Source organism: Sinohyriopsis cumingii, chromosome 9 (assembly GCF_028554795.1).
Source record: "Sinohyriopsis cumingii isolate HCF-2022 chromosome 9, ASM2855479v2, whole genome shotgun sequence".
Classification (NCBI taxonomy): Eukaryota; Metazoa; Mollusca; class Bivalvia; order Unionida; family Unionidae; genus Sinohyriopsis; species Sinohyriopsis cumingii.
In genome coordinates this window covers 16,427,898-16,444,767 of record NC_142969.1, presented here as the reverse complement: position 1 = coordinate 16,444,767, position 16,870 = coordinate 16,427,898, and the positions used below count along the sequence as shown (strand labels likewise).

Genomic DNA, 16,870 nt, shown 5'->3' with positions numbered 1-16,870 from the left:
GCTCATTTGACAAACGAAAATTTGCATTAAATGAATTAGGACAGATTTAAAACACTTCACTGGTAATAAAATGGTCACCATATATTTTGCATAACACACTTCATATAAACAAGAGATTTTTTCGTCAGAATTTATATTTCCAGATCTGTCCAATCCATATAATATCAAAACCACTGTCTCAAGACTCATCTAGTTCTAGCATCAGTTGTGAATAGCAGATTGGCATCTGGTCACATTATGTTGAGTGCCTGCTGAGAAGAAGACACTTAAAAGCTTTTCCATTTTAAGCAAGCTTGGCCATATTTAACGATGAAAATATGAACGGACCTTATGCCAGCACATTTAAAGAAAGTCTGTAGAGCGGTCTTGAAGAAAATATTTTGTAGTTATGGCCATATCTGACAGAGGATCATCTTTATTTGTACCAACCTGAAACATATTTATAAATAGATGCTCTGCACTATGTTGGTTGAAATCGGCATGATGAGTTTTGACAAGAAGATGCAAGCAAATGAAGAAATAACTGAGAGACAGCGTATGCGTTTTTCTATTCTTTTTAGTTGCAGTTGCCACATCTAATAACAGATTTATTGAACAAAGCGCCTTGATGCTAGGATGCTATTTGCCAATTTGATACAAATTCAGTTCAAATATTTGTGTGAAATGTTGTGTAAAGGTTTGTTATAAATGTTTAGTAATAGTGCTTATGACTAAGATTTATTACGGATAATTTATAAGGATTCCAAGTCCTTAATTTTGGGACTGTCTTTGCCAAATATGGACAAAGCTCGTCTTATGGATTTTGATTTTTATTTTTTTTACATGGAACAAAACAAAACAACAACAATTGTTAACGGACACATGATGTACGATGGAGGCTTTATGCAGAGACATGATATCATTGTTCTAGGTCTTTAAAATGCAGTGAAAATAAAATAATTGCTACTTACGTATTCCCCAGCCAATGACAATTTAAGCATTAATTAACTTCAGTGTTTTATCCATGAAACTATACATTGCCAATTATATATAGACGTGTTAGATTATATATTTCGATGAACTCAAGTGTGTTAATAACCCTTTCCCCATCTCTCTCTCTCTTTATCCATATATATTCGCACTCTTAAGTTCTAGGAAATGTGTATGTCATAATGAAGATATCTGAATCATTTTTAAGGTTAGATATGAATTGAAGCACCTTACATATTCATAGCAAGAACACTTCTTTTCCTTTGCGAGTGCTAAAAATGTTCAGAATAAGGATAGTTTCAGACTGCATATATTTATTGAATTATTGGATGCATATTTATGAACCAATGTTAGTATCACTACAACACATACGTCGCTATTGTCTTGCAAAAGAATTATAAACAATAAACAATCTGACTCGTTCATCTTGAGCAGCCATGTCAGCAAAACCTAATGCATGTTAAATTGATCGTTAACTAGGAAAGGTATAGGATTGTTTGTCCTGTGTTGATTTCAATGGAAGATAGGTTGATTGAATCTTCTTTATCCCAGTACAGTCACTGTGATAAAGTAGTTCTTTCGTTGACCTCAAACACCAATATACTTTTATGTCCAGCTTCAGATTAGCGTTGCTGTATGAATCATTTAATTGCTTATTGTAAATAATGATATTTGCACTGACATTTGCAGTAATGTAAATGCTGTAACATCAAAATATTAAGGTATGCAAAAATACTAGCAAATGTTGTATTTCGGAGAAAATGAACTGAATAAATAACCAAATAAGGACGAGTGATTATCGCTATCTCGCCATATCAATGATTTTGTATTTGTATTGACGTAGGTACAATCAATATCAAGTTTTCAGATTCCAACCTTGTAAGACTTATATGACAATGACTAAATGAGGGTGAGTGGTTATTTCTAACTGCGACATCACTGATCGATATTTGTATTAATGTAGAGACAAGTAAGATCAATTGTTTATGGACAGAATCCAACCTTGTAAGACGTCTAAGGCAATCAATTGCACTTAAAGATTCATGATGACCAAGGTTATTCTCAGTGGTAACTAAAGTAAAGCTTTGATGACGTCAGTTCATAGGTTTATGAAACAAGCTCAGTTTTACTTGCATATTAATCAACTTACGACTCTTGTCTTCATTGTGACCAATGATTGTCCCAGGCCCATTGTGATCTTCCTGGCCCTTATTCCAGCCAACACCACGTCTTACCCGTGTTCCAAGGGGAGGCAATCTTAGACATTCAGCGTGGTACTTCTGTATTAAATCCTGTAGTGCCTGTGTTTCCTGAAATGCAGTTTTGTCGATTGCACGCATTGTCTCTCGCACATTAAATGAGTAAATGATTTGATAGTCTGTATAATTCGATATAAGTGAGTTCGATATGTAGAATTTAATTTGACCGTCATAATTTGGGCCTATTGAGGGCACGTTTTTGATCTTAGAAATTGAATTATTTGATTATTATCCAAGACATTTTGTATTTTTTTTAAATCACACAATGACCACTCAAGTATTATAAACAAATGTATTGTGCGTAAGAAAATGTTTGTACTCCCAAAAATGGAGCGATATTTGTTGTAGCGGTCACATCGATGCTTTGGGAGTTTCCATGAAAAAAAACTTGTGGTAAGTCGTGTCTTAAGAAAGATCACTAGAACGTTATGTTGACAGTCTTCAAACCCTTCCAGAGATAAGTAAGCCCACTTGCCACTGGTTGGTAAGTAATTCAATCTGTTGCTGGCTATCCAGGACATAAATAGCCTGTACAGCATGGGCATATAAACAATCCTAGCATATTTGATCAAACTGACCCAGAGATTTAATAACAGAGGAGATGTTGAATGTTGCAATGGTGACCGACGACAAACGACGTAACTGAGGGAGGCCGAGAGGGTGTACGTTTATTATGATTTGGTAACTATTCTCAAAGACAAATTACTATAATAAATTGGTTTCTTCTTTAAATACATTACTCAATCATAATACCATAGGAGAATAGGTAAACATGTGGACGGATGTACATCAACTTACCCTGAATATACTATGTCCGGTCCCCTAAGGTATGTGAGACAGCTTCTATGATGATGCAGTGATGGAGACTCCATCTGTCTGGGCGAATCTTCAATGATTATAACATTCCCTTCTCCCACCCCCAGCAAATTCAGCGGAAGACATGAAAGCCGAGTCTTATGAAGCTGTCGATTGATTAGGAAGGGGAACCCGTTCAGCTGCGAATATAAGTCCTACCACATCGAACTCTACACCATGGAATGACAGATCTCGAAGATAAAAGCTAAAGAACATGGACTCCGATCTATGTCTCACAGCCTCGATGATGTAGGTTATTGATCAGTTCTGGTCGAATGCTAGTCTTCTGGCAACTGCTCTAACGCCATGAGCGGAAATGAGTGATACATTTATTTGAGCTGAGATGATTTCCCTATATGCTGAGAGAATAACCCAATTAATCTTTCATAAGTATGTGTTGATATATCCCAAGTAGCGTCTTGAGAGCTAGACAGAAGCGTGATTTCCCTCTCGGCTCTGATCTATTAAGGTACCACTTCAAATCCCGAACTGGGTCTTGTAGGTGACCGTCAGCTGATGTGTCCAGGCGAAACAGAGAGTTCATGACGAAAGTCTGGTTAATCGTGGAAGGAAGGCAGTTCCTGACACTGATAGAGGATGCCATCATAATAGGGCATGTATTTTGCTCAGTCTTCATGCAGTACCTAATACCATGAGGAAGTAGGCATTGTAGAAAAGGTGCGCCAGAAATGTACTTTAAAAAAACAATTGGTTCAAAAGGTGTATTGTTTGGCCAGGTTAATACCCAAAACTGGTTCCACATTGCGTATAGGGTTACTGTTTACGGCCGTGTATACCCAAAGGTGGTGAATAAGTCGGATATGTCCTTTTGTCCGATATCCCCTCTTCCGTGATGACGAAAGGTGTCAATGATCGTAAGGCGGTAACCTAGTATTGTACTCGGTCTACACTTCCTTCTAAGACTCAGAGGAGTTTACTTATTTGCGGTATATATGCCTCGAGAGGTATGATGTGTTCGTTTGTGCATCACTGGGTGAAAAGTTAACCCCTTGCCTTCGCACGCTTTCGGAGTATATGGCGTTCTTGCCAGAGTGATTCTCTCCACTCTGATTCTCTTGTTTTCTGCATCACTTTCAGAAGCAGATGTGTTGGAGGGTAGGCGTATGCATCCAGGCTGTTTCCACTGTATTCACAGAGTGTCGACTGCCTAGGCTTTGAGTCCCGGTCTGGGGATAAAATGATTTTGGATTTGGTATTCCAACTGGTCGCAAACAATTCCATCAAAGGTTGATCACATCGGGTATGTATATAAATGAAAACTGAGGAATGAAGAGACCATTCCATCTGTATTATTTGCTCGTTCAAGGACAAAGATTCAGTTAGTACGTTAGGAGTTCCGGGATATGATCAACTTGTATGTGGATTTGTTGTTGACAACACCTTTTTAGAAAGTCCCACAACAGGACGCAAAGGTCTTGGAATCTGGTTCCTCCTTGTCATTTGAGACAAGTCACTATTGTAGAGCTGACGGACAGAATAAGAACTCACTTGCTATGTAAATTTTCCAGCCACCAGTGAAAGGTTTCCACATTGGGCGTCATCTCTACACGTTATTATTATGATGACGTCGTTCCTGAGGAGAGAATGCACCGCTATCTTCCATAAAGGATGGTTATAGGTGGGTTACTCAGCCTTCTGCTCTTGCAATCGCGCATAATTTAATTTCTGGCAAATGTACTTGTAGATGTATACCAGCCGTGAGCCAAGTTAGGTTTCCCAATTATGCAGATGGTACCCCAGTTGTGTGCAGATGGTGAGAGAATGGTTCAGTGGGCAAACCTTAGGTGTCCATTTGGGCAGAAGAATCATCTGCAGTGGGAGAATAGGAAGACGACCTAGGACCATGAGGTAGGCGAAAGAATTCCCGTGTAGATAGAACTTTCCTCGAAAGTAAAGTTGCTACGATGATTTGGATTTCAATGCCCGACCCAGATGGAGATGTTTCCTGTCAATTGAACTCCATATATAGTTAACAAATTGTTGAGATTGTACTATGTCAGATTTTTTTCTTCTTGACGAGAGGCCAGGCTTGGTAACATGTCTAGTTAGATCTAACTCACTAATGTTTATGCAGGATGTTGTCCAGGTAACTTGATGCTTCCTCAACAGAAATGGTCCAGACATGCTTCATTACTCGATTCATCAGACCAGTGAAGACCCATGGGTTGATATTGAGCCCCAATCGAAATGCCCTGAAATGGTATACATTGCTGAAGGTGAATCGCAGGAACATCCTGGAAGCCTTGTGAACGGGGACATGAAGGAATGTTCCGTTTAGGTACACGCTGATGGCGAAGTCTACCTCATGGATGGCACTTAAAATTGAGAAACCAGGATCGTGGATAAATTGATTGAGGGCGCTTAGGTCGATGACACATAATTTTGTTTGCCTTAAGGACCAAGTCAAGTGTGGAACGAATAATAAGACCCTCTCGGTGCTATGTCTGCTTGGATATGCGATAATTGTGGATTTTGCTGGCTGGATCCTCGATTCGTCGATTTTGAGAGGTTCATATCCTATGAGTGGCGCTACGGTCCCTTTGTAGATTTCCCGTACTATCCTTGAATCGGCGCTATGTCTATGGTTAGGAGGAAAATCGGTCTCCTGGGTGGAATGTTTGCGGACTTCAATCTGCCCATTAAACAGAATGTTAGACGATACACTTGTAAATTTGTAGCTGTGGCATTGGCCAAATGTGTTGAGCGGCTCTATTCAGTACTCGGGTCATTTGTGAAACAGATTCCAATGCAAGCCCTTTGGTATACGGAGAGGAGAAGATAAGGTGAGTTCCGGCTGTTGGAAATTAGTCACAAAGACAAAAGTCTAACATCGAAGCCAAAGCAACAATATTGTGCACTAACTGCCGAGTTTTATCTAAGTCCATCCGGTCCATATGTACGGAGTGTGGCTTTGTCATCTCCAAAGCGCTGATATCACTGTCAAATGATGGATTTCCATGTGAAGACCGGTGTAAGACAAAGGTAGACCGGCTGACGAACTGATGATGAATAAGGGTCAAAATTACGTGTCTCTCCTAGATTGCGGACGTAAATGATGTCGGACTCTTTCTTTCCGTCGTAAGATCAACAGCTGCTGAAGATCTGGTCCAGGGAGGTGGACAACACTCCGGAAGTCAAAGGTGGAACACATTCTCATTGGGAGCTAGAAAGGCTGAATCTTCCCGTGCCATCGAATAGTGTAGAATATATGAGAGCACTGGAGAACAAGCAACATCATCTAGGTTGAATGAGGTGAGGCTAAGGTCTCATGTAATGTGATGTGATTTGGTTTGGATTTTTAACGTAGCTTTAACAATTTTTCAGTCATATTGCTACGATGTCTGCAATGTGGCCGTTTATAGTGATGTCTAGCACTGGGACATCATGCCGCAGACATATGGCATGATGTCCCACCCAGACACATTATTCTAACTCCAGGCCGACCAATCCTAACAATATCCTTTTAATGCTGAGCGCCAAGTCTTTGGTTTAAATCGGTCGGGAATCGAACCCACGACCTTCCGCATCCGAGGCGGACGCTCTAAACCTGTAATAGTTGAGACTTAGCTGGCGAAGAGTGATGAAGTCTGTCGCCCACTAAACACGTAGAACGCACTGAATTAGAAACCTCGACTTTAAAACATACACTGAGTAAAGAGTTTCTTCTCGTGGCAGAGTGTACAGAAATTGCGGAGCGCCATATGTTGTGGCATGAGGATATATTCATTGCATCGAGCGAATTAGTGTCTTGAGGCGGAATGATGGTTAAACTGGTCCCTACACGGGTCTGCCATGGCTGGGTTTCGACGCACCGGAAACTGGGTTGGTAGTGATTCAGCCCGTAAATATTTATGTTTTCGTAATCCCGTGTATATGGCGTAGGCGAGTCGCAACGGAAATGTTACATCCATGTGGGGAGGATATCATTAGGATCGTCAGTTGGGACTGGGTATGGGATGTTTGATCCATGTAACCTGTCCGTATTTCTGATGAGTGTGAGGGAACTTAGCTGTTTGTTAGCTATGTCCCTCGTTGTGCCGCACCAAGAATAAATTCGAACCCCAAGGGTGTGACGTAGAGGGAGTTGCCAAAAATGCTGATTCCTGTGATGGTGCCCTCGGTGCCGGATTAGTTCGAGCAAGTTTGTAATGGCACAACTTTGTTGGGATAGCAAGATGTTTGTATCCGCAACTTATTCTGTGAAATCGCATTGTCGACCCGTACAAATGACTAAGTGCTCTTTAAATATGATAGAATGCTTATGCAGATAAATATGACTTAAGTGTATCCAATATAAATATGCAGAAAAAAGACTTATCTGAGCAAACATGTATATAAATCTGATCTATGCAATGTGACCAGAGCGGAAGCATAAATGAACACAAGTGTCTACACTACACACAAAAACTTCACATAAAACTTCATATGAAATGGACCTGTGACACGTTATAGATATGTACAAAGTCAGTGCGACAATATCCATCATGAGACAAATAGCTGAAAGGAAATATGCCCAGAGACCGCCTGTACAAGCAAAACACACTGAAGTTGGGCATCGGGTGCTATGAATGCCTTGGAACAGGAAACTCCAATATGAGCCCGTTTGTATTTGAATTACATATATGTTAGGAGTTTTTTAAGCGCTAAAGTATAGCCTAAATTTAATATGAAGTCGCTTAGCCTCCACGGACAGTTATCTAAATGTATGACGACTACAAAATATAAGCGAATGGTAAAGGCAGAACGATGCTGGGATACAGGGAATAAAGTTGGAAATTCAGATAGGGTATACTTTCCCTAGAAGTAATGAACTACGCCAACCAATATTATCTTCTGTTTTTTGCATGGTCTCTCGTGACTTTGCTGAAAAGTCTTATGCCTAACGGGAGAGCAATCCATCCTACCACCACATAGGTCGGCAGATAGGTTCGTTTAGCTAAAAGGAGTATCTGGAGGGGCTAGATTTGCCATGTAGTAATTCTCTTAAGGTATTAAGATCGGGCAACGTATTTAAATAATAAAGCAAACAGTTCCCGACCTGGAACTTAAGTCTTAATTCAATGCCTGTATATGCCACTATCAATAGAGCGGTGATGCATCACGAGCTGCAATCCAACTTCACTCAAAATTCCACAAAGCCTATTAAATGTACGCTGCCTAATTTGTTTGAAATATAACAAAGGCTGTTCCAGTTATTTGACTTTACTAAATGACTAGTATAGCGCTTACAAATTCTTGATCACATATGTTTTATTTCAATATCGGGGCATTCGGACCGATTCAGACAAAATTTGAAACCTTTGAAGTACAATACGACCAGTATTCCTGCACTTCCCGATTTTCACCTCTCCCCGATGAGTTAACGTCTTGGGTTTTATGGGCGAATGTTACCTTCATTAGTCCTTCCATGTCGCAGAAATGTGTATATTTTCATATTATATTCCACTGATACATTTTTCTTCTCTATCTTGTATTTACTCTACGTGGTTATATATACTGGATTTAATTGAAACGATAGCCACAGAGGAATTTGCTGGAATGTAGGTGGTTTCAGAATGTCGCATATGGACCTTAGACCTCAAATTTAGGTAATATTTTAGCCCTGCTGTGATATAGACGATTAGGTCAACGTTAAGCACACATATAAGTTTGACTTCATGATCAGGATATATATATATATATATATATATATATATATATATATATATATATATATATATATATATATAGGTTCTTTGGTGTCTGGCATATGATGAAAAATGAGTCATTGATAACCCTAGAAAATTCACAGGTATATATTCTTTATATTGTTATTTAAATCTGTTTTGTGTGCTAAACTTTTTTCCATAATCGTAGACTGTAGTTTAAGATAATGGTCATTTAGAAGTAGGATCCTTACATGCCAATCTTTTAATCATGATTGTAGGTTATTAAATATGTTTTTATGAGCTAGCAGTGTTCTAAAGCCACATTCTTTTTACAATTTAGTTGGATTTTTCAATGACTATGACTCATATATAAGTCAAACGAAAACGTCTATATGTAATTTTTAAACAAATAATTCATTCCTATTTGTGATCAGTCTCTGGGAATCCAAGATGAGAGTTTATAGTCGTGCTAGAAAATAATATATAAGAGAAATTATTTATTTCACTTATTCATTAGAACTACTATGTGTCCATTGACTTTGAAATAACACATTATTTTGGAATTATCAAGCACTCATTCATACAAGGACATTCTGATTTGCATCATTATGGTATATCAGGACACTATAGATTATTGGAATTCATTCAGAACTTTCTGTGATTTTAGACTTGTGATAGGACATTCGTTTTTATTTGGGATTTAGTTTACAACGTAGTTAATGTCTTTATAATGTTCACTTTGTAACGTATGGAAATACATAACTCTTTGATATTAATAATCGTGATGCTTTCGCTTCTTTATGTTGTATAGTTTATTACCTAGAGTCGTAAAAATATAAACTCACCACAGCCCCGCCAACTTAACAGTGCACCCAGGGATGAGACGACAATTTGCAGGTGTGGGCACTATCTACACCCATTGGGCTGTAGACGTTACAGGTTTTACGAAACTGGGTGTGGTAGTGTAGTGCGAGTCCAAGAATTGTACACTCTTACATACGTGTATTAAAGTCCACATTTTAATATCCGCATGCTTTTCTTAAGTGTGCTATCAAGATTATTTTGGAAGACTTCATATGGGGACGTTATCATTTCTGAGACATAGATTCGCAGTGGATTGATAAGAAGGACGTGATATTCAGTAATATATTTTTTTGCATTTCACACACTAAAGCCGATCATACTTGTGAAGTTATAGTGTTAGAACCAAGGTTTGGAAGATGGGGAATCAGCGTGAATACATCTTGTCAGCGTGAATATATCATGAAACATCGAAAGTGGGTTAACTATAGTCTCATCAGGATATGGTTGCATGTGAAGGTCAGTTACTGTTTTCAAATTTTAGAGATTGTACTTAGCATAAATATTCCATTATATAGTACTTTTTGCTGTCCTAAGAATTCTATCACGTTGGATACATATTAAACCTTACAAATATAAGTGCTGGTGCACAATCTCCATTCTATAGATTATGCTTCAAACTTACCTGGCTAGTAAAAGTACCCGGTCCTAACGGATACTCAGGATGAGTCGCTATACTTTTCATGCTTTCGGCAGGATTTTCTTCTGGATGACTGTACAAGGAAAGATAACAATTGTAGGAATATATGCCTGCAAGTGAATGCCCGATATTAGTGCTTGCTGTAGACGTGACATAATGCAAAATGACAACATTTCAAATTCTGAAACTACTACAAAGAAGAAATGGATAAGATTTTCATTTCACAAAACAAGTTTAGAAAGGAGATGAAATTTATGTAATTCAAGTTCCCCATAAGCATTCATTATATTTTTATGCATAACTATTGTTTACAAAAGGGCATGGAAATCCTTCATACTGTTAAATCAATTTTCCATTTTACTTGAAAAAAACATATTACATAGAATTCAATATTGTAATAATAGGTCATAACTTACCATATCTCTAGATCGAAATATCCCCCTTTGCCATATCTATAGCAATTCTTAGATTTGTTTGGCCAGCGAACCTGAAATGTACGCCTTAAGTTTTCACAATATATTCCATCTGAAAACTATTTATAGCTACTTCCGTTTCACCTTCAATGTATTCTTTACCGACCTCACCTACTAAAATATAGGTGATTTAGTTTATGTTGTATTATGCTTAAACATTGAACATTTTTGTCATCCATTGATGCCACGAAAAAGCTTAATAATATCGAAATTTGTATGCAATGTACGACTCATTTCCTTGCAAACATTTGTCTCACTTTAATGCTTTCTGAAATATAGTGGATACATTATTAATATTAATTACTGTTATTTTGACTGCTTAACTGTTACTAAAAATCTCTTGAACCTTTTCCGCATTTAATAAATAGCACACAAAACCATTCAACAGAACTTTGTTTAGTACTTTGCTCCTTTGATACAGAGGCATATCAATAAATGGAACACTAAAATAATTTTTGTTTAACATACCAAAACGATTCCGTTATCTCGGACGTTGAGCACAACTCCTATTGCACCAGGTGTCCCATCTTGATTGTGATACGTCCAGTGCTGTCCTGAAAAAATAAGCTGTTCTGTAGGCTACATTTATACTTTACTTGCAGAATTATGTCAAGGTATCTAATTCAGTCAGAAAGGTTCAGGACCAAGATTAAGTACATTTCCTCTAAGGAGATGATAGTTTTAAAGCAATGTTCCTTTGTAACGCAAAAGTGTATTCAAAAATAGGCTTTTTCCTTCAGTGAGATATAGAATAAACGATTTAACGCGAGAAACATTATTTAATATTTGTTTTTATTGGTGCAGGTATTTTGGATGATTAATTGCCATAGTTCCGTGATTGAAGCCGTCAAAAATATTTAGAGTTCCAAGGGAGAAGGTTAAAAGTAGGCTGTTGGATTCCGCTGGAAATGTGAGGATAGTAAAACTGAAAATGTGTTCACATATGAGATGCCCAGACGTTGCCCTTTTACTATTTAAGTTCCAGAATGAAGTGCTGATTATAGAAAACCATCTTATCCCGTTTATATGGTCAGGCATCCAAATCCTGAATAGTAGATCAAATGTTAGCCAACAATTGTAAATATTCTGAGATTTATCATGAGAAGAAATATGAAAAACTAGTTCAGTCTATTTCATGACCTTGTCATGTCCATGATAGTGAAGCTAACATATCTTTCTCATATTTTGGCAACCTGATGTCCCGCTGTCGGGGGTGAACAATATTCACCATCTCAGCCGTTGGTTTTAATAATCAAAATAATTATGGGTGGTAATAATAGTCAATCATTATCAAACTGACACATGAAGGAATTTACAACAGTAAAGATAATCAGATTTGTTGCCTGTCTATATTGATTAAAGTTACGTCATCGGTATGTTGCACTAAATGTCAAGTTTTAAAGAATTTAGAAGTCAAAATACTATTCATCAGATTGATACCATAAAACCCATTATATAACACCTCTCTAAAAATAAAACTGTCAATTGTTTGCACGAATTTTCCAACTGCTGGCTGAGTTAGAGGAGTGACAATCCAAGAGGAGTCATTTTTAAACCCAAACTTGTCGGTGCCACCAGATTCTGGCCGTATAAAGCACGTGGACTCTATTGACAGGGACCATTGTATTATGAGTTAGATAATGAGCTAAGACAAAGCCAAGGAGCACTGTGTACACAGTTAAGCAGCATTCGAATGTGTTTTTAGTCTCATAATAAAAAGTGTGCTAGTTTTGCTTTTCTGCATATGACTTAGACTATTCAGATATTATTCTAAAATGTATAATTTACATTAGTTTCATTAGACATTTTATCCGTAGTTAGGAATGCTGTTTCTGATTGTTCAGACTAAGTTTTCTGAGCTATTGGATTTGTCTGAGTGCATATCATTATTAAATCGGAGTCACGCAGAACCTATGCTAATTTTCATACCCAATTCATTTGTTTGTAAACTCGTGAACATTTAAATTCATTTATATTTATGATGAAGGCTAATACGATATTATTAATCCTTCAAAGTGTAACTTTTCTTCAAAGTATAAATTCTGTCAACATCTGATAAGAACAACGATATACAAATCAGGCAAAGTAAAAAAAAAATAATGTCTTACCTCGTCTCACAAGGCAACCAGTCGCAATCAGCTCAGACTGCAGAACTCGAGGTTCAGTATCGATAAGTACATCATACTGTCCCTTGTCGCCGTAACGATAAAAGCCAGAGTGTCTAGTCTTGTCCCATTCTACCTTTACCTCTGGGAAAATAAGAAGTCAATCATTTGATGCAACTAAGCACCTAATTATAACGTACTGAATGTCACTAGGAAACATTTCCTACAACTACTCTGCATCTCATAAGAGATTCATTTCACGCCTTTTTTTTATTCAACTATATTTTTTCTATAATGCGATCAAAGTTATGCCTATTATTCTATGATTTCATGCTAGCGACATTAATATAAATAGGTGGAAATTAAACTTATATGTCACTTCAAATCCATGATGAAACCTCTTGATCTGCATCTACATTGTACTATTCGTAATTCATCCTACGTATTTCTGTTTCAGAAGCTACATTACACAATATATTATGTACTGTCTACTGGCACTTTATGAGACTCAGTATGCTCACATGTGACATCGAGAGAACCAGCGTTATTTCCCAAAGACATGTATTCGCTAACCTAATATAATAACATTCTTAACTGAATTATAAAAAGCACTATAATATGCCATCATCTATCAAATGTTCGCTTTGATGTCAAAACCAAAGCACCGGTCTTACAAAGATGTTCCTTTTATTTCATGACATTAGAGCTACATTTTGTGCTGTAATCAAGATATGGAACAAACATATAGACACAGACACACACAAACACACACACAGACAGACACACACACACACATGACAAAATACACAAATATGCAACAACACTCATTATGCTGGAATGTTTTTAAATATTTTAACAGCTCATTGTATATATATGCATATAGGAAGCACACGAACAAATTTTTATCCCACAGTGGATGCAAATATGATTACACATTCTTACGTTTTTGGTCTTCATGATGACCAACTATTGTTCCTGGTCCATCGTTATCCTGCAAGCCTTTGTCCCAGTCTGGGCCACGTCGGACCCTTGTACCCAGGGGTGGTAACGAAACGTCATTACTTTCATAGTGAACCTTGTTGATGCGAGTATCATGACCACCATCATCATCATCTTCATCATTTGTTTCAAGAGCCTCACGGGCGATTTTCAATATCTCCTCCTAAAAAGAAAACATTAATGATCGTGTAAAACTGATTTAATTGACATCACAGGGCCATGACATCGGGTCAGTATATGTATAAATGATATTTCTTGTATCTTAGTAGGGTATCTTATCGTCCTGAATTTCTCGCATTTTAAAGCCAATGAAAGCAAGACAAGAGTATGCTTTGCCATATGTGCTCTCTTCATATTATCGTAAAGCAGCAGTGTTTCAAAATGAATTAGATTATGATGCCAGCGTTACTATAACATATGATGCAATGCTTGGATGATAATTCATATACAAAACTATTAATTTTCATTTGCCTATCTAAGCAAGGCCTAAAAGAAACTAAGTTCTTTTAATACATGTGTGGATAAAAGGTGATGGAGATGATATGTATGAATATTTTAATATTATGAGTTTTAGTAATAGTGGGAATAGTAGTAGTAGCAGCAACAGTAGTATGTTAGCCTATTTAAAACAGATACTTGATTTTGGTTTATCTGTAACAGTCATTTTCTTGCCGATGTAGTGTTTGAGCAAAGGTTAGACACAGCAAGAAACGACAATCCACAGTTTAAATTCAACTGAATGTACGCTTAAGAGTTTCTCATTGTTAAAATATCCAAGCTAGTGTCAATACACAATTATATATACAAATAGTTTCAACCATATCAAAGCAGCATCAATGTTCACATGCAATATCTTTGTTTCACCAGATCTTGGTCTGAATTATTAAGAATGGAGTCAAGTTTATTTTATTCGCAACTCAAGGATATTTTTTGTGAATGGTCCATTAATCTTCTCCGATTAAATTCTACGGTCACATTTCGGACCACATTGTGTGTGGATTAACACAACTGTTGTGTGATTTGCAACTGCAATCATAGCAAACTGTACATATTTTCACACTTCTTTGTATCGTGCTAATTGTTAAACAAAGCAGCCGGTTGCGCCTTAAATAGAATGTTAAATTTGACACTCGACAAGTTTAAACAAAATGGAATCCACAGGGCATAATGTAGCTACCGATCCCACAAAATTCTGACACTGTCCTCCAGGTCCACTGGCAGTAATAATTCTTGACAAGCATTACGTTTCGAAAATTTGGACAAAACTTGCTCTACAGTGAGACGAAATAACATGAACTTACACAACCCACAAACAACTTTAAAATGAGATTGCACAGCGAGTACTTCCTTAGTAAATAATTATACTCAATCACAGGTCATCACAGCCCTGGCCTGCTCCACCCATATTCAAGTCAAAGGGATATATGTTCGTCCCATCGCTTGAAATTGGTGTTGAAGTCATTTAAATTATGATAACAAATGAGAATGTTCCCAAACTGAAGTTAGGTTAATATGCAACTCATTTTAAAAGAGAATTGAAGATTGTATTGTGAATTTTTACATTTTGTTTCTAAACGTTATGCATTGGCATGCTTCCTTTCATTATTATCAGAACTGGTAACAATGTTAAAAGCGAATCACATAATCGTCCCGGAAGCCTTGTGAATAGGGACATGAAAGGTATGCGCCGTTGAAGTCCATGCTGATGTCATTGTGTACCTCATGGATTGCATTTAAAATGCACTGTAGTGTTTCCATTAGGAACCAAGGGGCATGAACGAATTGATCGAGGACGCTTAGGTCTATGATCAGAGGTAGAGAGACGTTTGCCTTTAGGACCAAGTCTGGAACTAACGGTACGACCCTCTTGGTTCTATATCCGCTTTAGTATGCGAGAAATGTGGATTTAGCTGGCTGGATCCTCGATTGGTAGATTTTGAGAGGTTCATATCCTGTGAGTGGCACTAGAGTCCCTTTGTTGATTTCCAGTACAATCCTTGAATCGGCGCTGTGTCTGTGGTTAGGAGGGAATTGGTCTCCTGGGTGGCTTGTATGAGGACTTCAATCTGGCTGTTAAACAGAAGGTTAGCAGATACGAGTTGTCTTCTTAGATTTGACTTACGGTGGTTCGTCAGGAACATGCAGGAGGAGAACACTGAGGCGCGTTACGTCAATTTTAAATTTATAGCTCCTGTTAAGACATTGAACAACGTGTGTTCAGAGGTTATATTCAGTACTCGATCCATTCTGTTCGAAGATAACCATAGACACGCATGTTCAACAATGACGCCACGGAAAAGATATTGCGCACTAACTACTGAGTGTCATCAAAGGCCACGAGGTCTATATGAATGGAGTGTGGCTTCGTCATCCCCAAAGTGGCGATATCACTGCTTGAGTTTTCAAATGAAAGACTGGCGTGGCAAAGGTAGATTCGCAGTCGAACAAATAACGCACACGGGTCATAATGTCTGTAACTCTTCTCAACTTTGGAAGTAATTGAAATCGGACTCCGTCGTAACATCAACATATTACAGAGCTCTGTGTTGACATGGTAGGAGAAAGAGAGCAAACCTCTGGGCCTCCAAGGTGGAAAATATCCTCAATGCATGCTCGGAAGCCTGAATCTTCCCGTGTCATTGGATAGTGTAGAATATACGACAACACTGGAGAAGAAGCAACATCACCTTGGCTGCGTGAGTTACGGTCCCCTGTAATGCACGAGACTAAACTGGTGAAAAGTGACGAGGTCTGTCTCTCACAAAACTCGTAGATCTCCCTGGATTAGAAACCGTGACATCGAGATAGTCACTGAGTAAATCGTCTCATCTCTGGCAAAGTGGAGAGAAACTGTGAAGTGAGGCATTATTCCTGACATCATGCCGAATGAGTGTCTTGAGTTTTCTATGGGTCCCTGCCGATGTCTGCAAAATTAGGGTTCGACGTACTGAAAGATTTGTTGTTAGTGATTGTGCCCATATATTGATGTTTTGGCCCTTCATGATCCCTGAGCTGGTCGCAACAGAAATAGGTCATCCGT

General features: G+C 37.9%; 1 protein-coding gene across 1 annotated transcript in view; it reads right to left on the bottom strand.

The window, feature by feature from the left end:
* Positions 1–11,276, bottom strand: part of LOC149791318 (uncharacterized) — a 37,831-nt gene extending 26,555 nt beyond the window's left edge. Inside the window, exons 1-4 of the mRNA XM_089971334.1 lie at positions 11,195–11,276; positions 10,670–10,740; positions 10,239–10,326; positions 2,120–2,279 (exon numbers count right to left, since the gene is read on the bottom strand). Coding sequence (XP_089827460.1) covers positions 2,120–2,279; positions 10,239–10,298 — 220 coding nt within the window. The 5' untranslated portion in view covers positions 10,299–10,326; positions 10,670–10,740; positions 11,195–11,276. The remainder of the gene's footprint in view (positions 1–2,119; positions 2,280–10,238; positions 10,327–10,669; positions 10,741–11,194) is intronic.
* Positions 11,277–16,870: the final 5,594 nt, after the last annotated feature.